The sequence below is a fragment of the Theropithecus gelada genome, chromosome 14 (assembly GCF_003255815.1).
Source record: "Theropithecus gelada isolate Dixy chromosome 14, Tgel_1.0, whole genome shotgun sequence".
In the NCBI taxonomy this organism is placed as follows: domain Eukaryota; kingdom Metazoa; phylum Chordata; class Mammalia; order Primates; family Cercopithecidae; genus Theropithecus; species Theropithecus gelada.
Genome location: NC_037682.1, coordinates 116,318,657 through 116,345,563, shown reverse-complemented (window position 1 = coordinate 116,345,563; position 26,907 = coordinate 116,318,657). Strand labels below are relative to the sequence as shown.

At 52.6% G+C, this 26,907-nt stretch overlaps 1 protein-coding gene across 2 annotated transcripts; it reads right to left on the bottom strand.

The window, feature by feature from the left end:
* Positions 1 to 874: 874 nt before the first annotated feature.
* Positions 875 to 26,907, bottom strand: SLC37A2 (solute carrier family 37 member 2). Of its 2 annotated transcripts, XM_025357174.1 has the most exons (19): positions 26,544 to 26,907; positions 13,152 to 13,233; positions 12,719 to 12,812; positions 12,514 to 12,592; positions 10,775 to 10,910; positions 10,262 to 10,338; positions 9,282 to 9,448; positions 8,600 to 8,637; positions 8,151 to 8,303; positions 7,724 to 7,814; positions 6,190 to 6,252; positions 5,750 to 5,835; positions 5,203 to 5,251; positions 4,935 to 5,008; positions 4,601 to 4,679; positions 4,399 to 4,496; positions 4,055 to 4,119; positions 3,809 to 3,865; positions 875 to 1,992 (listed from the first exon to the last, which is right to left on the bottom strand). In XM_025357174.1, the coding sequence occupies exons 1-18, from the start codon at positions 26,600 to 26,602 to the stop codon at positions 3,835 to 3,837; spliced, it is 1,521 nt and encodes a 506-aa protein (XP_025212959.1). In that variant the 5' UTR covers positions 26,603 to 26,907; the 3' UTR covers positions 875 to 1,992; positions 3,809 to 3,834. The 2 variants fall into 2 exon arrangements, with proteins under 2 accessions (XP_025212959.1, XP_025212961.1); XM_025357176.1 differs by lacking the exon at positions 3,809 to 3,865.

Sequence of the window (26,907 nt, the reverse complement as noted above, 5' to 3'; positions counted from 1 at the left end):
GTTCTCCAAGGGCAGGAGTGTGATGACGATGTTTGTCTCCCTTCATACCAATCCTATGAGGTAGGTAATGTCATCATTTTCCTGATGATGAAACAGGCTTAAAGTTAGTAAGCAGTGCAGCTGGCGAAGAGAAGACCTCGAGAGACCCATTCCTCTTCCCCTGCCCTCTGAAGAAGAAAGCAAGTTGAAAGTCTGAAAAGTCAAAAGGCGCCTGCTCCTGTCTCTCTTCTGGGAAGCAGGATGGAACCACAGCCCACCTTGGGCTGTATGATGGGATTGGGTCACCATCTAGTGGCTCATGTAAGCAACACAGCTTCTCCTTAAGCTCCTTAATTACAAGTGCTATTGGAGCATCTATAAGGAAGAACATTTTAAGCTTAATTGAGACCAAATGTGAAGTTAAATTAAATGAGTAACTAATTTCATTTCATTCTCAATGTCAAAGAGCAGCGGAGAGCAGCTTTCGTGAATGCTGAACATAAGGCCAGAGTATAGCTCTTGCCCCTGTGGGCTCTGAGGACTTGGAGGTCCCTGGCTGACTCTTACGCTCAGAGCTGAAGTGACTGCAGGCAGGAGGAGCCTTCCCTGTTGGTTGCCACTGGCGCCTGTGCAGCCTGCTTCAGCGTGGAAGGGTGTGTATCTGGCTAATGCACCAGCCACCACATCCCAGGAAATGCAAGGCTTGTATCTTGTATGGCGCTCTAAGCTCCCAGTTTGCCCATACATCATCAGTGTCCTGAGCATCCCCCTCAGGAATGCCCACTGTCAGCAGCTTTAACCTACCCCCCTGGTGGTCCTGGGACCCCACTTCAGCAGCCCATGCGAGCCCCGCTCACTACTGAGCTAAGCCCCAACAAGGATGAGCATGGGTGCAGCAGGTCAAAGGGAATCTATTGGTGCCAATGGGCAACTTCAGGGTCAGATGGAGGTGCCAAGAGCTAGCCAGAAGACTGAGTGATCCAGGACTTGGGGTGGAAGGAGGATACAGAAAAGTGGAAAAGGGAGCGGCAGATGGCGCCAGGCGACCACACCTGCAGCAACTGCCTGAAGGAACCATGCATGCCCTCACATCTTGCCAGTCTTGTCACCGCTGGCACTTGTGCTCAGGGCGTGAGTCCTTCTTGTGTCCATTGTCTACTCCATTCCTAGAGCAGAGCTGGCATACAGTAGGCACTCCTTGGCATTTCATTCTCAAAATACTTAATACACATACTGGTATTTTTAGTCATGCCAACTCCTCTTTCTACTCTCCCCACAGCACTGGCCCCCAGTCACCTTCCACTGAGGACATTACGGGGCCAGGATCAGAGTGAGGCAAGGGAGGCACTCAGGGCCGGCCTGTGCCCAAGAGGGAGTGCCCCCTCAAATGATGTACTGAAGGCAGCTCCCCTGCCTCGCCCGAGTGTTGGCCCTGGAGAAAGCAGTGATGGGCAGGTAAGGGAGCTATCCACAGGCCTAAATGGAGGGTAGAAGAGGGCCCAGCTTGGGGAAATGCACAGAGAAGACTGTTTCATGGATAGAGGGACAAAGAGAGGCTGGGCTCCTTTGACGGAGTGAGATGCCCACCTACAGATACAGGCAGATTACAGAGATTAAAATTTAACATGGGAAGGAGAGATGCACATTTTCCAGGCCTTGGCCTTGTGAAGCCTTCTGTCTTGGAATCTGAACAAGCAAGAGTCTGAGCATATCCTTCCCTTATCAGAATGGAGACACAACTCAGCCCCAGTCCCATGCCCTTTGCTTGCAGCTTCCAGAGCTCAGGCCCCTGAATCTTCTACCTCCTCATGCTTGGCAGTCCCCTTCCCATGGAGAATCTCTGTGTCCTTAGGCAGCCCTGGGTCTGGACTGGGCTGGCTGATGTTCAGTTAAGAGGGGTTGCCCCCCTTACTTGTGGAAGTTTTCATCGTCTTGCCCATGGGGAGCACACTGGGGACCCAATTGGGGCCTTCCATGCTGCTCTTCCAACTGGGGCCTCATATTTCTTTATACCTGCATAAAGAGGAAAGAGGGGCGGAAGAGAAAGTGAGACGACTTCATAAGCTCCTGCTGACTGGGGAGAGGAAAGACAGGGTCCCAGGGTCCCGTCGTCATTGCTTTCATCTCAGTTCTCTGTAATTAGACCTCTCGGGCAGGAAATATTAAGCCACATTAATACTTAAAACCTGGCCGGGCGCGGTGGCTCACGCCTGTAATCTCAGCACTTTGGGAGGCTGAGGCGGGCAGATCACCTGAGGTCGGGAGTTCAAGACCAGCCTGACCAACATGGAGAAACCCTGTCTACTAAAAATACAAAATTAGCCGGGCATGGTGGCGCTTGCCTTGTGGTCCCAGCTACTCGGGAGACTGAGGAAGGAGAATGACTTGAACCTGGGAGGCGGAGGTTGCAGTGAACTGAGATTGTACCACTGCACTCCAGCCTGGGCAACAAGAGTGAAACTCTGCCTCAAAAAAAAAAAAAAAAAAAAAAAAGAAAGAAAGAAATTAAAACCTTACAATGTTCATGCCACATTTGACAGCTTTACAAAGCAACATCACATATCCCATCTTATCTCAGCCTCAGGTCAATTCTGCCGGGTATTCAGGGATAAGCATCCCCGTTCATACACAAAGATGTGGTAGTTCAGAGAATCTGGATGCTATGACCAAGGTCTCATGCAGTGAGTGGAGAAAGCGGGACTGTCCAGGGGTTTTTGGATCCCAAGTCCAGTGCTCTGTCTGCTCTGACAAATCACTGCACACCTCACACACAGGCTCCCCGTGGAGAAGGACCAGCCTGGGACAGCGGTGGCAGTCCAGAGAAAAGCAAACAACCCCCAGGCCCAGGTTCAGTGTTAGGCTGTGCCCGAGCTCTGAGTCTCTGCCTCTCACCTCCAATGAGAGGCTGCTGCGAGGCAAGCTCACACATCGAAAGCCAGACACAACTCCAGGCACCGAGCAGTTGCTCACTAAATACTCCTTCTCGCTTTCCGCTGCTCTTCTTCCCCTCCCACCCTCAGGCCTGGCTCCAAGGAGCACAGGCACAGGAACTTTGCCCTTCCAGGACAGGCAGGGCAGGACAGGTGCTCTGTGTGTTTCCTGTGTCGTGTGTCTTCCTGCTCTCACTTTCTCTCCCCTGCGTGGTGTCTTCCTTAAGTGGAAGTGCGTCCCCGGATGCGTGCTGGTTACCATGACCCAGGGGGTTCCTCCTCACGTTTGCTATCCAGCCCAGGTCCACGGCTCCGGCCAGCTCGTTAGCGGCCTCCTTATTAGCACGAGGCTCCTGCTCAGGACGCCCAGCGGGAGAGGGCCGCCCACCATCCGACCACCAGCACTGTGCAGCCTCAGCCACTAACCTACTGGTGCCACCACCACATCCACCACCACCAGACAGGAGGCAGAGAGCACACCGGGCCAGCACCCATGCTTGATTCACGTTTGTTTCAGAGACTTTGATTGGTAGTTGCTGTTTTTCTGCATACCCCAGGCCGAGGGGCCAGATGACCTTGGTTTCTGAACTTCAGGAGGCACTTGCAACTCAGTCTCAGCTCAGAGGGAAACTGGTTTCCCTATTTCTGCCTCCTCTGTCCCCGGAGGGCACATCCAAAGTTCTAACACTGTCCCTCAGGGAAGAGGCCGCCAACCTCTGTGGCATCTCAGACCCCTTGGCAAACGCTTCCCACGCACTATGCTCTGCTGAGGCTGAGTCTTTACAAGTGGCCCCGAGAAAAACGAGAAAGTTGGAAAAAGTCATACTGCAGGACAGAGGATTTGCATGCAGCCCCCATTCAAATGGCGCTTGAGTCACAGACTCGAAGTAAATACTCACAAAAGTCATGGGACTTGAGGGAAATACTATCGCTGGTGGGTTAGGACCACACTAGAGCTATGGAGACACACGGGGACAACAGGGGACAGGTTAGCGGGGCGGGGCCACCCAGGGACTGGCTCAGTGCTCCTCAGGTCTGGGCTGGAGGAGCCTCAGCCTGCGTTTGGAGAAACTGAGCCCTGGGCTGATTCCCATGAGAAGTGGGTTTGGCAGAGGGGGGCAACTTCAGCTCCCCGGAGGACTCACCCGCTGCCTCTGCTCAGGGACACCTTCCAGGCCAAGATCTCTTTGTACACTAACCGACAGAGGAGCTGTGGAGCACAAGGCACAGAGGGAAGGGAGGGCACCGTTAGCATTGAGCACTGAGTGCCCAGCGCCAGGTGACCCGTGGACTGGCAGTGGAGAAGGGGGAGAGACACACTCCCATTTGGCAAGGGGTCACTCAGGGGAAGGGAGAGTGCTTCCGAGCAAAGGGCAGCTGCTCTCATTACCCCAGAACCCCCAATGGCCAATGCTTTGGACCTCCAGGGTTGCAGCCTCGCAGGACGGAGCATCCCTCAATACCTATCTGTGTACCCCAGGACTCTTACCAAGCAGGCTAGGACGTCAGCAGAGATGAGCATGTAGAAGACGTTGTTCCAGCCCGTGGGGGAGATGAGACCAGCCAGCAGAGGCCCCAGAGCTGCGCCTGAATAGAGCCCAGCCTCGTGAGCAGGGGGACCTGCACCTCCCCTGCCCACTGGAGGGCACTATGCCCAGGGGCCGGCCCACAACAGAGCTAGAGTCACAGACCTATGGAGCCGGTGCCGTCGATGATGGCCGTGACTGTGGACAGGGCTTTGGCGTTGCCCTTCAGGCTCTTGTGAGTGCCCTGGAGAGAGACAGTGGAGTGGGAAAGCCCAGCCGAGCGGCTGCAGGAGCGGAACCAGGACAGGAGAGGGGCTGACTCAGGGAAGGTGGTGACTGGGGTTTGGGCTTGAGAGGAGAGGGGCCCATGGTACATTCTGAAGGACTTTGATGGTTTCTCCTCTGCGGGATGGGAGACAGTGGGAAATGGACCTGGAGATGGTGGCCCTGACCAAGCCCCCAGAGTGGTTCCTGGCCCTCGGGAGGTGGCCCCACTTACCAGGTCAGCAGAGACAGCAGTGGTGATGAGCGCGTATGGGCCGTTGACCAGGCCCCCGCAGATGATCAGCATCACTGGGACGGCACAGAGACAGCCCAGTCAGAGAGGAGGCACCACTCACAGCCCCAGCCCCAGGGCAGGAGCACCCTCTGGCCTTCAGCCCTCCCAGCCCCTCCACCTGCCAGTGCCCCCACGTGGGCCAGCCTCATGGAGCCCCCAAGGCAGTGCCTTTCCCATGGCCTGGCAGGACTTGCAACCTCCTCCTCACCTATGGAGCTGGTAATCCCGTCCTGGCCAATGTAGTTGTACAGGAACATCTGAGAGAGGAGAGGGGAGAGGCTGAGTCACCCAGAATCCCTTTGCCGGCCTGGAGCCCTGAGGTCTGGAACAACCGTCTCCTGCCCTGAAGGCATCCTATTCCTTTTCCCTCGCATACCCAGATTTCTCTGGTCTTTAAATGTCCCAGGATGGACGGCCTAAAACGTGGTACTCTATCATCTCCCTTTCTCCCAACAGTCTTCTCTCAGATTCAACCTCAATCTCTTCTTTCCTTGATCAAAATGTTTAGGAGGTGGTCTCCTTCTCTACCAAGGCCAAACAGTCATGAATCTCCCTCTAAAGTCTGCAGTCTGGCTCTTTTTCCAAGGTGCCTCTGCTGACCCTCGCCTCTCCTCCCCCGTGTGCGCACAGGGATGCACGTGCACGTGTACACAGAGACATCCATGTGTGTAACACGTGGACGTGCACACAGGCCAGAGGCCCACACAGGCTCCTGCTCACATGCATTCGCACTTTACCCTCGAGGTTATACGCACCATGGGGGCAGCCAAGATGAGCATGACGCAGCAAGTGGTGGCCCTGCCATTGGTGTAGTCAGAGATGAGCCCTGCCATGATGCCGCCTGGAACACACACCCACTCACACACTGCCTCCCAGACAGGACCACCCATCCCCTCACCTGGCACCCCAGCTGTGCCCAGTGCTGGCCTGGGCCTGTCAGCAAGAACCAGCAAAGCTGCTTTGTCTGCAGCCCTCCCCTTCCTCTAGTGCCCATCACTACTGGAGACCAAACAAAAGGGCATCTTTCTTAGGCCCACCCAGCCAGGCAGGAGCAGAACTGAGAATAAACCCAGGAGCCATTTTTCCTCTGGTGCCACCTACCCGGGTCATAGCCCATTGGACCTGTCACTTCTTCCTGCACCCCACAAGAAAAGAGGGGAAGGGAGACTGCTGGCAGAGCAGGGCAGGGCCTCACCTATGATGCCACCGACATCAAAGAGTGTAGACAGGTCCCCAGCCTCCTTGGCACTAAAGTGAGCTGTGGAAAACACAGGTATGTGGTCAGACCTGGGATTCAGGACAAACATCCTTGAGCGTCACAGCTAGAAGCCCTGCAGAGCATGATCCAGGCCACTGCCCCCTTTTCTGAGGAAGAGCTAGGGACGTGTGGAGCAGGCTGGCCAGGGCCACAGGGTGAGAGTGCAGCAGTTTGGACAGATGCCCTCCTGGTCCCGTCCTGTATTGCCCTCTTCCCCTGCAGGATGACCTTCACCTCCCAGAACAAGCCTTCCCTGGCAAGCCCTGGGATCTGGCCCCCAAGCCTGCTGTCCCGTGGCCACCTTTCCCCTGGAACGCAACCTGAGCTCAGCCCAGCCCTTTCTCTGCTTCACTGGAGCCCTAGCAGCACTAGGCGCTCTTCCCGTTTACCTGAGGCTGTGCTCATACACAGAGCCAGGAAGGAGACTTGCAGGGACACAGGGGCCTCAGGTAACAGGCCTTGGCTCCATGTTTTAAAAAAGGAATGTCCAGAAGCCGAGATTGTAGCCCCACCCTCGAGATTGCCTCATACTCTGAAGTCAGCACCAAGGCCACAAAACAAAGAGTCACGGTGTCCAAGAAGCTGCCCTAGCGCTCCACACTGTCACAGAGAGAGGCCCCGACAGAGCTGCAGGGCAAGCTACGGCTTGAGACTTGGCCATGAGTAATTCCTACAGTATCCTGTTCAGAGCAAGCACAATGTGTGGCAAGGCGCTGTTGTTCCTCCCCAGGGCTGGGAGGGAGGGGAGCAGTACTGGGTGAGAGGTCCTCAGCCTGGTGGAGCTCGGAGGCTCCTGGGGGCTGGGCAGGGCGGGGTGGGCTGCTCTTTGGTAGCCCGACCTATGGAAAAGCCGAGACCCAGGCCAGGTGGACATGAAACATCCTTTTTCAAGTGATCTCTTCTCATCTGTACATCCCTGGGCAGGGGCAGCAGGGAGTAGGTCCGTGAGACAGGGCAGAACACCAGTGCAGCCCAGCAGACCCAGGCATAGGGGCATCAATCCCATGAGGTCCCACTGGGAGACCACCATGGTCACCACCAGGCTACAAGGAGTGGGGTCACTCATCAGGCCCTCTTCCTTGGACTGAGGACAGATCCGGCAGGCAGGCCTTTCCTAGCACCTCCCAACCCTACCACCTATGAGCCAAGCAGCCTGGAGGGGGCTTCTCCTACACTAAGGGCTAGAGAAGAAGACAGCAAGAATTGCAGAACAGAGCTCTGAGTTCCTAATCCCCAGCTCAGTTCCAACGGAGGGAAGGTGGCTGGAGTCAGGGTCTAGGGGGTAGCGTGCTGGGTTTAGCTTTCATTTAAATAAAGAACTAAATCAAGCTCCTTTCACTCTAGGAGAGGTTCAGCAGGAATTCTGCCTATATACTGGAATCACAGGTATCACCACGACGGGCTTCCTCTCCCACCAGAGGTGGCCTTGGCCTCCTCAGAGACCCCTTCATTCCCCTTCTCTTGGACTTACCCACATTGAAGATGTAGAGGGGCAGCCAGTAGAGGAAGGTGTAACTGACCAGCTTGGCAAACAGCAGACATAGAGAGAACTCGACCACGCCCTGGGGAGTGCAACAGGGGGCACATGGGAAGGGGTCCAGAGGTTCTGGGTTCAGTGGTGGCCCCGAGGGGTGCTCAGCACCACCCCAGTACTTTCCATCACCTGCCACACAAGGCAGCCTCCAACACATCCAGTCCCAATAAAAGCAACATGACCACTGTGCAAGGTCATTTCGAGACAAGTCTCCCACACTGCCCTCCCCAGGCAGGCTGCGCAGCTTACATCTCCCCTATAAAGAAGTTCTAGAAAAAGAGATCACCCAAGCACCCCATCTCCTCATCACCAACAGAAAAATATGGAAAGCCCCTCTCTTTCCTCCATTCCACAAACTTCTTACTGGGATCCGGAGCGCCCCAAAGAAGTCAATGGCAGCAGGTTCTTCACATGGCCCCTTGGAGGTTTTGGCCACAGTCTCAAGGCCGCTGTCTCTGATAGAGCAGGGACTGTTCCCAGGGTCCTCAGGGTTGTCCTGGTTCTCAGCTGGCTCACCCTGAGCAGAGGAGACGAGCCCTGATGTGGGTGCGTTTGTGTGCTGCCTCCCACCAACTGAAGGTGCAGCCCAGGCAAGAGACACTGGCCCCCAGGATGGGGAGGCACATGTTCATCTCGGGGCTGGACTGACCTGCCAGACCCATCAGGCTGTAGGGCCAACCCATGTGCCTAGCACTAGGTCTGTGAGGTCAGTGAGGGCCAGAACTCTCTGCTCTAGCTCCCCAGGCCTCTCTGCGTCCAGCGCTCTGGATGGAGTTGGAGGGCAGGGATGGGGCTGGGAGGGCTCACACTCACATGGTGCTGAGGAGGGGAGCAGTCCACATCTTCTGGGTCTGGGAAAAAAAAATCGCCTTCTAAGAAGCTTCCCAACCCCCCCAATCCCAAGGTGATTGCCAGGCCCTCACCGTGCACTGGGTCTAAGCCATTCCAGGAACTGGCCCCACCTCCAACTCCTAAGGTGGCCAGTGTGTGTCCCAGCAGAAGGGAGCAGGGCCTGGGGCTCAGGAGACAGCTTTCTAGGCCTGGCTTTCCTAACAACCAGCTGTGTCACTACTGCCTCTTGGACTTTAGTACTCTTAGCTACAGAGTGGCTCTCATACCTGGCCTGGCTAGTGCACAAGGCCACCTGCAGCAAGTGGAGAGCCTGGTCACTGTAAGAATGTCCCTTCAACTCCACCTTCCTTGCTCACACCTCTCAGATTCAACCAATGCTTGCCAAGCACCTCCTATGGGCCAGGCATTTTAACTATGGTGTCTCAGTTAAGCCTGCAGAAATCCTACAAAATAGACATTATTATTACTATTATTATTTTACAAATGAGAAAATAAAGGCTCTGAGAGATTGTCCAAAGTCTCAAGGCTGGTCCTCCCACTCTGTGACCAGCAATCTTTCTAGTAGATCCAGCTGCCTTCTCCCAGAAATCGAGACATTCTAGGCTCACTTGTGGGGTCTGTGGGGAGTGAGGGGCCCACTCACGTTCGATGAGGAAGAGGAAGGTGATGATGCCCATGATGGCGGTAATGATGCCAGGCACGACGAACGACAGGCCCCACTGCCCATTCACCCAGATGCCGGCGATCAGGGAGCCCAGGATGTTGCCCACAGATGTGTGGGAATTCCAGATGCCCATGATGAACCCCCGCCTGGAAGGGAGGGAGAGAAAGGAAGAGGGTAGAAAAAGTAAAAAGCAAAGCACATTGTTCATAGCAACGGCCCCAACCAAGCTCTAAAGCTGGGCCGACTGCAGCTTCCCCAAGGCACCAAAGACTGAGCCCCAAAGCCGCAAGTCAGCAAGGAGTGGGAGACCTTGGGTGGTGTCAAGCAGGTGGCTGCGGGGCCTGGGGTCTCGCTCCCCCTGCCCAGCTGCCTGAGTGAGTGCCGATGGGAGCTCGAGCCACACCGAGGGCATGGGGGCCCGGCCCTCGTTCTTTTCTGTCCCACCATCTCACTCTAAAGCACCATCATCAACCAGGGACATCTGGTAACAGCTAGAGATTTTTGATGGTCACAACTCGGGGTGTGCTACGGCATCCAGTGAGCAGATGCCAGGAAGGCTACTACTAAACAGCCTGCAGTGGTAGGACAGTCCCCAAACAAGGGTCCAACAGCCCAGAAAGTCAGTAGTGCTAACGTCGAAAATCCCTTCTCCGAAGCAACTTTGTTTTGCACACAAGCCAATTAAGGGGGAGAAAAGTTTTATAGGTTTTTGTCTTTGTTGAAAATAGAAATTCATCTATTATTAGAAAAAAGCATAACTAAGGTTGCCTGCTCTATGGGTTAAAGCCTCATCAATGAGAAAATCAGTCCTGCTTTTAGCCACTGCTAAGCATGTGAACAGCAACTCAGAGGCCGCTTTCTGACCCTTCCCTCTGAAATCACATCAGAGGCCACAGTGACCAGCTCGGGACCCCCAGCCCTCCCAATCCTTCCCACTCCTCCTCCCTTGTCACACTCACTTCCCCTTCCCGAACCAGTTGCCAACGCAGGTCACCACAGAAGGCCAGCCTGTGGTCTGGACGAGTCCATTACAGACCTGCAGGGAGAGGGGAGGGAGGGTGGGAGCAGACCTGGGCTGAGCAACTGGCTCCCTGCTCTGACCACTCTGGGCTGAGGAGGTTCAATTTTATGGCCAAGGAGCCCTCCATACCCCACACTACAAACCTTGCCCTTCCCTTACACACATGCCACACCTCCCCAGTGTCATGAGCTGGCTTCTCTCGCTCAAGATTGTTCAAGCAGAGACCAAGCCTCTCGGGCATCAGAAGTGACCATGGCATTGTGCTCAAGGCCAACTCTCTGAGTGAATAAATGCGGGGGCAGTAGGACCAGGAGGTGGAACCCAGTGCAGTGTAATAGACAGCACCAGACGGGGAGCCAGGAACACAGGCTCCCATCCGCTGTGAGCGGCGGTCTCCCAGGTCCTTCCCGAGACGGGAACACAGGCCCAAGTGCAAGACGGTGACTCATACCTGGATGACCACAAAGTACCAGAGCTCGTGGATGTTCCAGAAATATCCCAGGCCAAAGAGTGAGGTGAAAAGGCCACTGAGCAGCATTCCAGCTGAGAGGTAGTAACGGAGTGGAAGCCGCTCCCCGAAAACCCCACTGGGGAAGAGAAAGTTGGATCTGCGATTAAGCTCCTCTGAGTCCACCTCAACTCCCTACCACATTTCTGCCCCCACCACACTAGGAAGTGGCTCTGGCCAAGGTCCCACCAATGACCTCTGTGTGGCCATGTGACAGGGCCAACCTCTGTCCCCCACTGCTTCTGTGACACCTGGCCATGCTCCATGACTTTAGCCTGCCCATCTTCCTCGCTTGGCCAGCCGCTCCCTGTCGTGGATCTTCCTCTCGGAGCAGCCTTTTGCATCACTTTTATGGTTGTAACAACCACCCATAGGCTAAATAGCTCCACATGCATATCTTCAGGCCTGATCTGTCTCCCAGAGCTTCACAGTCCGTGGCAGCCAGGTGCCTCCTTTATTCAGATGCCCCTCGGGCATTTGAAACCTAGTGCTCTTAAGCTGAATTCCTCTTCCTCCTCCTGCCAACTGCCCTGACGCCTTCATCATCCTGCTACCCTTATCTGAGTGAATGCCACCCCTTGGCCACTCAAGCCAGGCTCAGAGCTCCCTCAGACTCCCGCCCCTCCTCCCCACCCCTCACATTCAGTCTCCAAGACTCACCTGGCTACCTCTTAGCTAGTGCTCCAGTACATCGCCTCTTTCCACCTCTATCACCACTATAGTAACACAAGCTCAACAGCTTGGGCTGTTGTCAAATTGGTCCCTCTGTGTGACCAGTCTCATCCACCTCAGCATCACTCTCAGAAATGCCCATCTGGATGGGACGCCCTGGCGAAAACCCTTCCATGCATCTCTGCCCATGGACCTCATGTGCAAATGACCTCAGCCCTCAGCCCTCAGCCCTGCTGCTACCTTCCCTACATTGTCACTCCCTCCATACACCTGCCCGCAGTTCCTCCCGTAGCTCATGCTGCTTCTTCACATTTGCCCTACTTGCTCCTGCTATTCCTTCTGCTCAGGTCTCCATCTGCTCCGCTGCACCCAAGTCCCTTGCATCAGGTCAGGCACCATCTCCTCCAAGAAGCCTTCCCTGACCCCTCTGCTCTAGCTCAGCTTGGACTGAGTAACGACCTCAGAGCTCCCAGAACACCCGATGGCTACGTCTGTCATGGAGCCGGCCACAGTTTTAGCACCAGCTGCCGATGCATCCATTGCCCCCACTAGCCTGTGAGCTCTTTGGAGGCAGTTTGCAGCCTTATCGATCGTGGCTTCCTGGCAAGGAACAGCATGCTTCCCGCGCTGGTTTGGATGCAGCAGAGGATGGGGATTCTCCCAGCTATATGTGCACGCAGGGCCATCCTTAAAGGGTCCCAGTCCATACCCACCAACTGTGCTATCTGAGTGAACAGACTCAAAGGCAACATCCAGGAAAACCTTTCCAGGCAAAAGAGCTGCTACCAGTGGGAGTCTACCAGGCGAAGGAGCAGGCCTGCGACTGTGGTAAGGCACGGAGGATGGCTGTGGGTGGGTTGTATGTGCAGCATCCCTGATCTCACTCCCACATTGGGGAGCCACCACTCCCTGGTGGGAGTTCGCTTCAACCCAGCTGCCCCCAGGTTCCTTAAGGGGAGGCAGCAGCTCTAAATCCTCCTCTTGGTCACAGGCTCAGCCTCTGTCCTTACCTGATGAACATGCCAATGGCATAGGCGACGAGGAAGGCGTTGTCCACGCCCGCCAGTAACTCCTTGTAGTTGTCCTTGTCTGAAAGCAGATGGGAGGAACAGAAAGCTGACTGCATGGATGCCCCTGCAGGAAGCCCTCCCTGGACAGCCTCTTCTCGAGGAAGAGGGAATGGGGAATGGGAAGAGCACCTTGCCCTGTGCTTACCAAATGGGGCCCAGCTGCACCACATGGTGTCATTGAGACTGTGAGTATCATTGATGGGTTTGATCTGCTCCGAGCAGTTCTGGTGCAGACGGCTCTGGAGAGGCAATGGGACACACAGGTCAGGGGTTGACCCAGAGGGGAGCAAGCAACCACCTGCCCCAACCATACCAGAGACACTGCCTCCTAACCAGATTCCATGTCCCCCTACTGGCACCTCCTCCTGCAGGAACTGGCTGCAGGGGAAAGCGGCCACATCAGAGCCATGAGCAGCATCCACACAGCCCAGGGGCCCTGCACGCTTATTCCATCTACAGCCACCCACACAACTGTCTTGGGGAATAAACTCAAAAGGAGCCTCGGTGGCCATGGGAAGGGGTAAGGACGGTTATGACAGTATGCTTCTGCACTCCTCCTTGCTGCCAGCCAGCCTCACTTTGACGACACTGATGGGCTTCCTGGACATGTGATAGCAGGTGTAAATGAGGAAGGTCAGCAACAGGATGGAGCCTCGAAACCTGCAGGAAGGGACGGCATCTGTGTTAGTGGGAAGTCAGCCCCGGCTGGAAGTTCTGGGCCAGCATCCCCGACCCGTGTCCCCTCTGGCAGTCCCAGGGCCTGGGCACCACCAGCTCTTTCCTTCTTGGTGCAGAGGCCAAGGGGAGGCTGGGAAAAAACGCCCAGAGGCCAGGGTACTCAGGGGACCTGTCTCCCTGGTCCCAACTCCTGAGGCCTCTGTTGGAGCTGGCTCAGCCCCAGCCCACGGGAAGCACCTCTGCCTGCTCTGACCAGCTGGCAGCACCTCTGCTTTTCCTCGGCCTCCCTGAGGTCAGGGCGCCTGTGTGTGTGCGTGTGTGCAGCAGAGGTGGGGGCAGGGAGTTCGAGTGGTTTTCACATGTCTGAAATGATTGGCGGTTGGAAGGAGACTGAGTCAGTCAGGAGAAGTGTCAGCTTTTAAAATGAGGTCGACACTCCTCTGAAGCTTCCACCAGGGCAGACACAGCACCTCCTTCAGCCAGGTGGTAGTTGGAAAAGAGGTGGCAGTGCGACAGCCGGTGACAGACCCAAGCCTTCTTCTTAGTCTCAGTCTGTCCATCCCACTGGATAGAGCCCATTCTTTCCATCTGTGACTCACACACATGTGCTGTCTCCCACTCCTCACGTCTCATCCCATGCCCTGGCCCAGGATGGAAAGAACAGTCCAGTTGGGTGGCACTCAGCATTTCCACTGCGCCTCGGCTGCTCCCCAAGCCTGAGGCCTGGGGAAGGATCCCAGAGCCCTGCTGAGTCACTGTCTGCTTCCTTGCCGCAGCCAGGAGCCAGGACATGCATGGAAAATAGGCCTCAGAGTGGAGCCCCAGTCCAGGAGAAGGGGCCAGGAGTTAGGCGAGACCCAGGGCTCACTGAAGACTTCATGGAGAAGGGTCAGGAAAAAGGGTGGGAGGGCTCCTGAAGCTCTTTCTGTCCTGGCTCCGAGAGCCCAAGGGTGGGACACTGGATGCTCCCTCTGCCTAAGAATCCTCCTTCAAACCCACTTCCCCCAAATGTGGCATGAAGCAATACCCACTACCACTTGGGAAATAAAGGGGCATTTCCGCGAAGCCTGAATGGGCTTGGGCTACAAGGCTCCTTCTCACTTTGCCCCTGGATTGAGCTTCCTACCTGAGTCCCCACAGTCTGTCTTCTTGAGAGACTGAAGTTGCTCCTGCCTCTCCACAGCTCTGCTAAAATGCTGTCAGTGCCTTTCCATCCCAACCGGCATGAAGGTGCAACAGTGTAGTCTGGAATCCAGGCGGCTCCACACCCCAGCCTCTCTGACCACCGGTTCCCAAAGGTGCACATGTGGGTCAGAGAGGTCCTCTAGGGACTCAGGTTGTCTAGGGAAGCTGGGGCTACTCCAAGTGCCTGTCACAGTGACTGACATGGGCAAGCTTGTAGCAACAATGTTTTCCAGGTTCCACCTATTGCCATACGGCTCATGACTCTTAGTTCAGGGACTTCTAGAATCTGAGGGCAATCCTCTGAGAGACTTTGAAGAGGTTGTCCAGCTGGCCTTCTGTAAAGAGCAATGGATGGAAGAACCCTGCAGCCCTACAGATAGCACCCACCAAGCCCTGCCTGGGATGCACCTGGTTCAGGGGGAGGCAGGAAGCTTTGCGTGGCACCTCTCACTAATTGCCTGTGTAGCCTCCCGGGAATCCCTAAGCCTTTTTTTTTGCCTCTGGTTTCCTCATCAGTTACACATGGCTGCTAGCATCAACCCTGTCTGTCCCACAAGAGAACACAGCATGACTCTCCCCCAGTCCCCAGGTCCCTGGTTATACTGCCTCTGAGGCCCCCCAGTCAGTGGGACCAGCCTTCATGACCACATGGACGTGCCAGGGCCTTTGCCAAGATGTTTGACCACTGACCATGGTGACAAATCAGATCCTCTCAGTGTCTGAAAGATCCCTGGGGGCCTCGGGGCCCCAGCTACGACTGTTCTTTCATCACAGGCTCGGCAGTGAAGCCCTTGCTGGCTACGTAGCCTGGTGTTGACTAGGAAGCCAGACTGCACCTCCACACTCACGCTGAGCCCTCCCAGGGCTGGTCAGAGCCAATGGGGGCCCGGAGGCACAGCCTGCTGCTAGCACCCCTTCCCCTCCCACCCCACACCCCCTGCTGCACTGTGTCAGCTCCAGCCTGCCCTCCCCGACTCCGCTGCTTGTGGCCCCAGGTGTTCTTCCTTATTTGCCCCATGGCCCTTTTGTCTGGAGTCCTGTCCCTGCCAACCTCAGTAGGAGGAGCTGTGCCCATTTCTAACATCTTGATTCTCTTTGGCCGAAGCGAGGCTGCTCTCCCATGCATCCCTGTGCCCATCCTGCACCAGGCACCATGCTACAATCCAGCACTAGCAAGAGAATCTATGAGCGGGATCTCCACCTGCCTGGGCGCACAGGTCAGCTGGGAAACAGTTAGACCTGGTGTGATGACACTATGAGAGAGAGCCCTAGATGACACAGAGGAGAGACTCCGAGCCAGAAGGAGGGAGCAGTGTCGGGAAAGGATTCCTGGAGTTGAGGCTTCAAAAACAAGCAGGACGAGGCCAAGCCAACCACAGCTGGGGCAGGGAGGACTGCCAGGGAGAGGAAGCAGCGTGCACGAAGGCATGGAGGTGTGAAATGACACTACCTGTTTGGGGAACTCTGTCTCGGTGGGGATATCTGAAGGGTGAAACTAAGTCAAGCCGAGGAGCAGAGGTGGCTGGGAAGGGCAGGGGCCTCAGGTGGCATGGCGCAGGGCCTCAGATGCCAAGCTGTGGCATTTAGGCTATCTGTGGAGGTGATGGGAAGCCACTGAAGAGAGCGGGAGTTCCCAGGTCAGCGGCTCTGAACCCCAGCCAGCCTAAGCCAGGTGAAGACCCAGGGCTGCGCCCTGTAGGTTTTGGTAGGAAGCGCAGACAGGCTTCCTCACTAAGGCTCAAGGCCAGTTCCCTGGGCCTTTGTCATCCTGCCAGCCACTCCCAGGCACATGGCAGCATCACAGGGGACCCCAGGTGGTGGATGTCTATAAGAGAAAAGAGTAAGGACTTGGGAATCAGGCAAAAGCTGGTTTCATTCCTTACATCTTTTTACTCATCGGAAAAGCAGAGTCTGTCACCTTTCTCAGAACTACTGATGGGTTAGTGAGATGCACCTAACCAGTCTGAAATTGCTCCTGATGCCCAGCAAGCGCTTAGATGACAGCTAGTGTGCTTCCAATTTTCAGACGAGGAAGAAGGGCTGGAGGGGTGGAGGCGGCCCACATTGCTCTGTTAGAGGAGCCAAGTGGGGTCAGGGGCTGAACCAAACTCTCCTGGGAAGTGGAGGTTCTAGGCCCTGGATTTACCTGGAAGGCAGAGATGTGGCTGCCAGCCTGGGACCCTCCACCCCACCTCCCACTGTGCATAGCTGGGTCTAGATGAACATAAGGATTCTCTGGCTCCTAGAGCTCTGGCCTTGCCTGTGGTGGGCTCTAGGGCTTCTTGGGGAGCCTACAGTGGGACATAGGGGAGACTCCAGCCCCGGGGCCCTCCCACCTGCTCCCCTGGGCAGACAGGAATGTCAGCAGGGGTCCCCACTTGCATCCTGACCTGGTAGGTTCCAAGATTCCAGCCCTGCCCTCCTCCAGGTGGTGGCCTGATATCCCTGTCAGCTCTGACCCCAATTCCCTGAAATCCACCACCCGGAGTCCCCCATGATCCTGCCGGTAGAAAACCTGACACACCCAAGGTAGCAGGAGAGTCATGAGTCTTGGGGGTGCAGGGGGTCCTCAGCTGTGTTGTGTGACACTAGGCCTGGCACTGGCCACTTCTGGGACTTCCTTCCTGGCCTCCAGAGGGATGGAGGGACGAGCTCAAAGTCACACCACTCGCTGGGCATGGCATAGTTGGAGCTGGGCCTCCTCCGAGTCTGGTGCTCTATCCATTCCCCATTGTCAGGGCCTCCTCCGAGTCTGGTGCTCTATCCATTCCCCTTTCTCTTTCTAAGAGAAAGATCAAGGTGCCATGGTCCACAGGAGACTGGGAACTTCGGTCAGGCTAAGGGCTAGGCTAGACGGAGGCCAAGACTGCCAAGCTCACATTAGCTTCAGGAAGGCAGCTGACGCGCTCCTGCATTTAGAACCCGCAGGTTTCACTTCTCCTGTCACCAGTCCTTCCCTCATGAGTCAAGAGGTCCCAGAAAAGAAGCAGGGCACAGAATATGAACAGCCAGGCCTTGCCTAGCTGGCCCCAGGGTGGCTGTGACAGGGAGGATGGCAGCCCAGGGGCTGGGCCGGGCTGAGCAAGTAGGCCAATGATCAAAGGATGGAGGGGAAGATCCCCGGCTGCTCCAGATGGGGTGGCTGTCTGATGGCCCTCAAAGACTTTGTTAGCAAGAGGTGGCACTTCTCAGAACCCACCTCCTCCCACCGGATACTGGTTACTGAATAACCAAGTTAGATAGAGGTCGACTAGCTATCTCTTAACTATTAGCTGACAGTCCAATCTACTCTTTCAAAGAAGCCCGATAATAACTTTATTGACCTCGTTGAGACTTTGCACTAGGAATGCTTCTGGGGTAAAAATCAAGAAATGGCATCTCCCAAAGCAGCAACAGATTAGAAACAAACAAACAAAACCCCCAAAAACCAACTGCCACCACCACTGCAACAGCAAAAACCAAGGAACAGCCCAGCAGAGGGATGCTGCTCCCGGGATGTCAGAAACAGCCCCTGTTCCCCAGTGGCTCCCTAGCCACTCCCCCGTCCCAGGCTGGGCTGGCTGTGGCTACAGGTGACTTTGGCACTTGTCCTGAGAAAATGGACTCAGTGGCCTCTTCTCGGATGTGACTGTTCTGAGACTAAGCAGATCTGAAAAGGATAGAGGGCTGGGTACAGTAAGAACCTGGCTGGGGTCAATGGCAAGAGTGCCCACCTCCCCCCGCCAAGCCCTCCACCAGCACTGGGAGATATCCTGCTAGGAAAAAGCCAGCCAGGAACAGATACCACAGGGGCAGAGCCCTGAGCCAGGGCTTTAGCATGCAAGACAGGACAAGGCTCCCTCTGGGAGGCGCAAAGCTCTCTCAGGGCAGCAGCCAGCCCCTCAGGGAACCCTCTGTTTGCTGTCCTTCCTCCAGCTGAGACGTGGGCGCATGCTCAGAGAGATCAAGCTGACTCAGAGCTTGCCCCGAGAGCCTTCCCAGAGAAAGAAGCCATTGGCCAGGAGCCACGAGGAACTCAGGACGTTTGAGAAGAGATTGGTGGCTCAGATGATAATCTGTTTTAGGAAAGAGGAAAATATAGGACAGATGGTTTTGCTTTGGGAAGAAAGCTGAGTAGGGGACCCTGAATGGTCAGGCAGAATGAAGACAGGCTTCACGCTGCAGCAGGGGCTCCGATCAGCAGCCGGAATAACGGGGAGGGTGGGAGTGTTGGTGGAGCTCAGAAGAGGCAGCCAACAGGTTTTAACTTGGTGTCTCTTCTGAAGAAAGGTTGTGTAAATAGCACTGATGGAAGCATGTTGATGATGGCAGAGCTGCAGTCCTGCTTAGAGGTGTAGGAGGATGGCCTTCCTTCTCCTGAGCAGGAAGGGTCCAGGGGACAAGACCTGAGCCAAAAGCCAACAGGAGAGTAGTGACACTGCCCCCCCACCCGCCGCCCCACCCCCACACACACCAACTTAGTGTCTGTGTCTGTTAGTGACTCAGATAGGACGTCCTGGGCTTCAGGGACTCTACGCCTGGTGTCTGTCCTCAATTCTGCTGTTACTTTGGGACTGTCAACTCCGACCCCAGCTCTCAGTTGATACAGAAACTTGACTGGAAAAACAAGGCCTTGGCCAACCATACAGACTATTTCGAAACCTTGCTGCTACCTTCTAGACCAGCCCACAGGGCCTGAGTCAGATAGCCCCACCCCAGGCCAGTGAGGTGCACGCCAGTCCACTGTAGGGAGGGAAAGAGGAAACAGCAGGGTGGAAGAGGAAGCCCAAAAAGCAGCTGGGGGAGAAGCTGCTGTCACGAGGGGTGGGGGATGGGACCTCCACAGGCTCACATGCCCCTTCTGGGGGGCCAGAGTAGGGATCACGGGCTGAGCCTCCAGGTTCTCTCCAGGAGCCCTCATTTCCTATTCCAAGCAGCCTCTTCCCATCAAAGCTCATTTTAAGCAGCCCTTTCTGCTGCCCTTACCATGCACCTCTTTGCAGTCAGCAGGAAAGTAAGATATGAGAGAGCTAGCCCACAGAACAAGGAAACGGACCTCAGACTTCAAGCAAAATTGGCTGAGTCCTTATTTCTGGTTCTGCCACTTCACGTGACGTTGGGCAAGTTGTTGTACGTCTCTAAGCCTCAGTTTGATCTTCCTTTAAATAAGATCATACACTCCTGCTGAACGAGAGTGTTATAAAGATTAAATGAGATATCCTGGATGTGAAAGTGTCTGGCACACAGGTTCTCTCTCGGTATGCGTTTGAATGTCTTTCTCCTGCGTCCTCCTCAGGGTGGGCACCAGGAACCGGCAGTGAAAGCCCTTAGCTAACTCCATAGGGCAGAACCATCCATCCTAGCTCAGCTGTGGCCTTTTCCAGCTCACAGGGGAAGATCGAGGTGTGGGGAGCTCACAGCTCCTGCTCTTCCTGCCTGCCCAATTCGCCCTCCTGCCCATTCCTGCTCATCCAGCTGTGGTCATCCTGGTATTTCCTCCCACAGGCTTTTCTTATGCACGTTCTGGGCTGTCCCCTCAGAGGGCCCCAGGAAATGGGCCCAGCCCCATAAGGACCAGCCGCAGTCATTTCCCATGCTGCCAGGCGCTCCCAGACACACCCGCACAGACACTGGCACAAAAGGCAGGAACCAGCCAGGCTCCGGGCTGGGGAACCTCCGGTGCTCTGTGGCTCTGAAACGCCATGGACAAGCCACTCATCATCATCCTGACAAGGAAGGCCTAACAGGAGGAGGACAGCAACATCTTCCTGGGCAGAAACTCCACCGTCTCTGACTCTTGCTTGGATGTCTCCACACACCTGGCGCCATATGACTCCCAGCCTCCTGTCCAGGGGCGCCCTTTGTTCCTGCCAGCTGGAGCTACATGTTACTACTTCATAGACAGGGGACAGGCCATGTCTCCACTTGCATGCCTCTGCCGGCTCTGTGACCTCTGCTCAGAACACCTCCAGATCCAAGTCAAAGACTTCCTTCTCCTAATGGAGATGAATCTCTCCCTTCACAGAAATACATAAGCACCTAGCCAATACCAAGTATGCTAGACACTGGGCTAAGTGCTGTAAGCAGTTTCTCATTTAACTTCACCAAAACCCTGTGATATAGGTACATCATTATTTCCATTTCATAGATAAGGAAATTGAGCCTTATTGGAGATGTTAAGTGATTTGTCCAAGGCCAAATGGCCATGTAATCTTTTCCCCACCCAACGCTATCATTAGGAAGGCAGTGGAAAGACCATGGGCTTACGAGTCAGACTAATCTTGATTCCAACTCCAGCTCAGTCATTTATCAGCTGTGTGGCGCTGGACAGGCTTACATAACTGCTCTGTGCCTCATTATACTCATATGTTCCACAGGGAAGCTAACATTCACCTTGCAGTTCCACAAGAATTACAAATAAACAATGCCTGGCACAAAGTAGTAGGAAAAGCAAATAGAATATAGTCAATCATTAGTGTTTACTCAGTGCTTCACATCAGCCTGGCACTGACCTAAGTACCTTACACATAGTACCTCATTTCAACCTCAAAACACTCGTGTGATACAGGTATTATTATTACCCTCATTTTACAGAGGAGGAGTCCAAGGCCCAGGGCCAATCCACTTTCAGCTTCCTGTTCTGTCTTCTCCACTTCTTAAATGGGGGACATGTGAAAGCAGTTAAATGTAACAGAGACTTGATTTCTCATTTTCAGACTACAAGTCTTTATTTTTATTTGTCTCCACCCTGCACTGTATTTTGTTTAGCACAGGAAAAGTGAATTGGGTTAATATGTATCTGTAATAATAACATCATCATCACTAATAATGATAGTAAAAGCCGCCACGTATTCCATGCTTCCTGTATGCCAGGCAATGTATACACATAATATCTAACCTTTTATGTGTTAAATGCTCAACAAGTCGGTTTTCTTCAAAATCTCCCCAACCGACTTCTGCACTCCCCTTGCTGGTCCTCTGAATGACATGGCACATGGGAAGTGTCATCCTTTGGCACTCAATAAGCAGAGCAGGGCCTTCCAAAATTGCTGACTATGTGTACACACCCTCTCTCCGGCTTGATTCTTAGTTCCAAGAAGGTAGAACCCTGTCTTGACTGTCTTTGCAGGCCTCAGAGCTCAGCATAATAATGGACCTACAGAAGAACTACGTGACATTTAGTGTTTGATAGGAATCTAAACCTAAACTTATCTGGAAGAAAGTAAAAGGATACCTATTGAGTACCCTCAATCAGCCACAAGACGTCAAGAATATTTCCTTATATTATCACATTTATCCTCAAGAACCCATCTGACTTTTACTGATGAGGAAACTGGGGCTCAGCAAACTCAAGGCTCACAGTGGTGAAACGATTTCAACCCAGGTCTGTCTTAAATCCCAGAGATGTTGGGGAACACAGTAGCTGAATTCACACCTTGAGAAGTGTGAAAGTGAAGAGTGCTGGAGGCTAGACAAAGTCATGTTATGCATATTACTGAGCCCTTCTAGAATGCTAGTGTGTTCTAGATGGTTTATGATGATCCACCCTCCCCACTCCCCATTCTCTCTGAAATGTTAGTTACTTTGGTTAAAAGATATAACCAATATACTTGAATGAGACTCTACTAGGTGCAATAGTGGCAGAGAAGTATGACTTTGTATACATCGTATTGAAACCTGTTTTTGTTTATTAAAACGAAAAATATTACACATAAGAAAAATGACTGGTTGTTCCAGAATAAGAAAGAGAACAGTGAAGCTCAAATCTGAATGGATAAATTTGTAGGTCTGTAGAAAGAAAATTTGATTTGTCTTAGATTATATTACATGCAAACAGTAAGTCTGAAAATAAGCAATTAAATGCGTTAAAATTTTGCCAAAGTTGGCAAAATCTTGATGAGTTTGAATATTTAATTTAAAAAGAGGGAGGGCTCCTGGAAAACCACAAAGATTTGTTCTTTCATCTTTTAAAAAGAGAGGTGCTAGAAATAATTAGATTTATTTAATATGTTAATATCGATCAATTGCTTAGAAATAATTGTCAAGTCAGAAGACATGCTCAGCCTTCTCTAGGTTAAATCTATATTGGTAAAATATTATTATTTATCTAAATATTTGAGAAATTATATGCTATATGAGAGTTGTGCAGATTTCTCAATGCCCTCTCTGTACATGACATGTTTCTATTTATCAGCACCCTGATGGTGCCTTCCCTGATGACAACAGTATATATGTGTTACTAGTCACAATTTCAATTATTATTTAAAATGTTACTGGAGGCTGGGCACAGTGGCTCACACCTGCAATCCTGGCACTTTGGGAGGATGAGGTGGGAAGATAAGGTAGGAGGATGGCTTTAGGCCAGGAGTTTGAGACCAGCCTGGGCGACATAGCCAGACCCTGTCTCTACAAAAATAAAAAACTTAGCTGGGTGTGGTGGTGCATGCCTGTAGTCCCAGCTACTTAGGAGGCTGAGGCAAGAGGATCCCTTGAGCCCAGGAGTTTGAGGCTGCAGTGAGCTATGATTGTGCCACTGCACTACAATCTGGGTGACAGGGCAAGACTCTGTCTCGAAAAAATAAAATAAAATAAAATAATAAAATAAGTTACTGGGCTGCAACTTTCCTTCTTTAATTTAAATCTAGCATCTTCCAGGCCACTGGTTTTCAACTGGAGTTGTACATCAGCCTTTCCTATGCAGTTTTATTAAAATACAGATGTTCAGGACTTACCTCAAGCTCACTGAGTATCTTCAGTCGATATTCTTGGCATTTTATGTAAATTATATCTTAGAAATTTTATCTAAGATTTTTTCTCTGTAAAAGTCATGTTCATTTTTATAAATTAATATCATGTTCATTGTGTTTTTTGAAATTAGCCTTATATTTTTAGACATTGTCTAGATTTTTTTGTTGTTTGGATTAGCATCTTTTTGTTTTGCATACCACAGAAGCAACCAAATTTCCTTGTCAGTTGCATTATTCTTGTCATGAATTCTTATCAGATCATTCATTCTTGAAAATTATCAGTAATAAGTTAATCAACACTTTTTAAGTCTCTGTCACCTACAGATAGTTTTTATTTTACTCTGATGCTTCTTAAGGGTTCTGTATTCAGTTATAGAATAGAGGGGGAGTTTTTGGTTTTTGTTTTTTAAGAGATGGGATCTTGTTGTGTTGCCCAGACTGGAGTGCACTGGCTATTCACAGGCATAATCATGGTGCACTACAGTCCCACACTATTGGGCTCAAGGGACCCTCCCACCTCAGCCTCAGGAGTAGCTGGGACTGTAAGCATGCCACTGGGCCTGGCAGGCCAGAGTTTTTGTTTTTAACAACCGAGAACTGTCTCAGAAAAGCACTGTACTGAGTAATTGCTCTCGGGCATAGGCTTCTGATGGCACCACTTAGACAACATTAAGAACGTACTAGTGGACTGAGTCAGGAGTTCCAGAACTCTTTAGTCAAGGAGCAGACAAGTTTTTGAGATTGCTAACCCAAGATTCAGCGGAACAGAATTAATCACACTGGACCGCATGAACTGGTGATGGATGGCTGTCTTCTAGGTTCAGAATATTGTTGATGTTGTTATAGTGTTCTATCTTCTGGACATATAAGGAAGACCTTTCTCTTTCTTCTTAGGCTATATTAACCCATAACAACTTAGTAGATTCTGCTTTCATAAACTGAAATGAAACACTTATAAATATATTTTTCTCCCTACCTGACTCCTCAGAATTCAGAAACTCTCATGGAATCTTCTTGCTTTTCATGGCAATATGGTTATTTGCACGGGTTGAGTAAGATTTTTTTTTTTTTTTTTTTTAACCAGTACATAATTAGAAAAATCGGTTATTCAACCAAGACCTTGCCTGGATGTTGTATTTGATCAGGATGTCTATTTAATCAGATACAACCAGCCTCCTTTAAAAACTGAGGTTCACTCTATGGAGCCAATACTAAGAAAACCCTCCCAAGAAAACGGGCTTACTGGGTTTCCAGGTTTACATGCCAAAAGGAAGGTCACTCCCTGGCTAGCCCAGAAACTTTAGGATATTTTGGGGACCCTGAGAAGAGGAATTTGCCCAAATATATCAGTACAGTAGGTAAAACCTGGTAGAGACAGTTTCTTGACTCGGCTTCTAATGTCAGGACAATAAATAATTAAAGGCTTTAAAAAATCGAATCTAGGATTCCTTATGAAAACTTCCAGTCAAGTTTATTAACTTAACAAGGGCTATAGGGTAAAACACACTTGTAGTACCTATGTACATAATCAAGTCAAATTCAATGAGACCAGCTTTATTTTGTGATCAAGAATACTCTTTCTAGGAAATTTTAAAAAAATCAAAACAGGAGAGACTGTAGAAAAACAATGTATGTCCGTGGAAAACTATGCCTTGTCTAGCGGATAGTCCTCCAGGTTATCAGATTCCAGCTTTTAATTGACCTTGAGCTATTATAAAATTCTTTGAAGTGGTAGGTAACTGAGAAGTCACACAAAATATACCTGTGAAGATTATTTCAGTAGTCTTCCCTCACAACCTGTAGAAGACCAGTTTGGTCTCAATATTCCTAACCTATATATGAATATATTCTTTAGATTCTCTTTTTGAAATTGTAAAATATACATAATGTAAATTTTGCCATTCTAACCATTTTCAGTCTACATTTAGGTGGCATTAAGTATGTTCACATTGTCTCTCAACCATTACCATCATCCATTTCCTGAACTTGATCATGTTCCCAAACTGAAACTCCATACCCATTAAACAATAATTCCCCAATCCCCCTCTCTAAATTCTCTTTTGAACCGAAATCTTTAACATGGGTTCATTTTTATGTCTTTGTGAGAGTCAGAATTTTAACCTTTTTCTGAAAAATAACTTTTAACAGTCTCCAACTCAAAAAACACTAGGTAGCTAATCTAAATTAGTGAAGAAGGCTAGAATTGATGAGAGCTCTCAACAATTAAAAACCGTGTAGGGCAGCCAATTGTCTCGTTTCGCCCAGGATTGAGAGGGTTGCCGACAAAAGACTGTTTCAAAACCAGGACAAATTGGCCATTTTAATAGCATCTGCCGTATCTAAAGGGGACTCCTCAATCCTGTTCATTTAATTTGGAAATTTAGGCCCGGTATTGCCACATCATCCATTTTTCTTTTCTTTCCTTTTTTTACTTATAGAGACAGGGAGGGGTGTGAGGGGGGAACCGGGGTGGGGGGGTGGTGGTGGTCTGGCGATGTTGGCCAGGCTGGTCTCAAACTCCTGGCCTCCTTCAATTCTCCCATCTTGGCCTCCCAAAGTGGTGGGATTACAAAGATGAGCCACCATGCCCGGTCCCCATCGTCTGTTTTTCAAGAGAAGTCTGGAATCTAGCTATTTTTGTTAAATTTTATTTGTAAATAATGGTAACTAACACAATATTTTAAAAACTGTGCAGACCAAACGGACTGCTCCAGTGGCTGACTGCCTCTAAGAAAGAGTGGCTGAAAACCCTCCACCCCACCTTGCAGCCCAACATGTGGTCCCTGCGGTCAGGAAGAGAATCACTGTGAAGCCCCCTCACCCATTGCTGAGGGGCTGCCCTGCTCTGCTCTGAGAGCTGTGCCCTTTCCAGGCGCTGAAAGGCCTCGAGACGAGCTCCCAGGACCACTGAGTTCTGGCCTTGGCGTTCGAAGGCTAAAGGAGACCAAGAGGGACACTCACAAACCCCAGTGGCCACCCCTTTCCTCTACCATCCCCTGGTCTCGGTTCCCCAGCCTGCGAGCCCAGGTTCCCCAGCTGCTCAAGTACAGAAAGGCGCTCTGAAAGCGCCCTGGGTGTGTGTTAGGAGGGGAGGATGGAAACGGGAAACGCTGGAGACCCTCCCCGGCAGCCTGTTCTTCACCAGTGTCATAGAGTCAGCGTCGCGGGGTCTCGGGGAGGGCGGGCGGAGTTAGGCAGGGAGGATTATCAACCTCCGAGGTGGGCGCCGCTGGAGGAGCCCGCAACCAAGTCCCGCCAGCACCCCTGGCCAAGCGGCGACGCCAGGGCCGATCTGGGGGTTGCCTCCGAGGCCCCTCGCGGCCCCCCGCAAGCCCCGAGCCCGGGAGGTCCTGGTGCGCCTCCCTCCCCTGCCCCGCTCACCAGCTGTCCCTGGAGAAGGCGCGGAAGAACCAGACTCCCGGAGCCAGAGAGGACCGCATTTTGCCCGACCGGTACCCAAGGCTGAGTCGACGGAGGAGGCTACGGAGCTGGGCGCGTGTCCCGGGCGGGACTGGCCGTCAGCGGGGTTTAAATGCCCCGCCGGCCGGCCCGCCCTGACCCCGCGGCCGGAGTACGGCAGCGCCCGCCCCCTTGCGCCTGACCGCCCTCGGGGTTGGGTCCAGCGCAAACCTGCCGGTCATCCCTAGTCCGGCCGCTGGCATCGCAGCGCTCCGGTGCTTTGCTTCCTGGCCACGGCCCGACAGCTCTGAAGTGCTGGGGCTCCCCTTTCCGCCCTGCGCTTTCT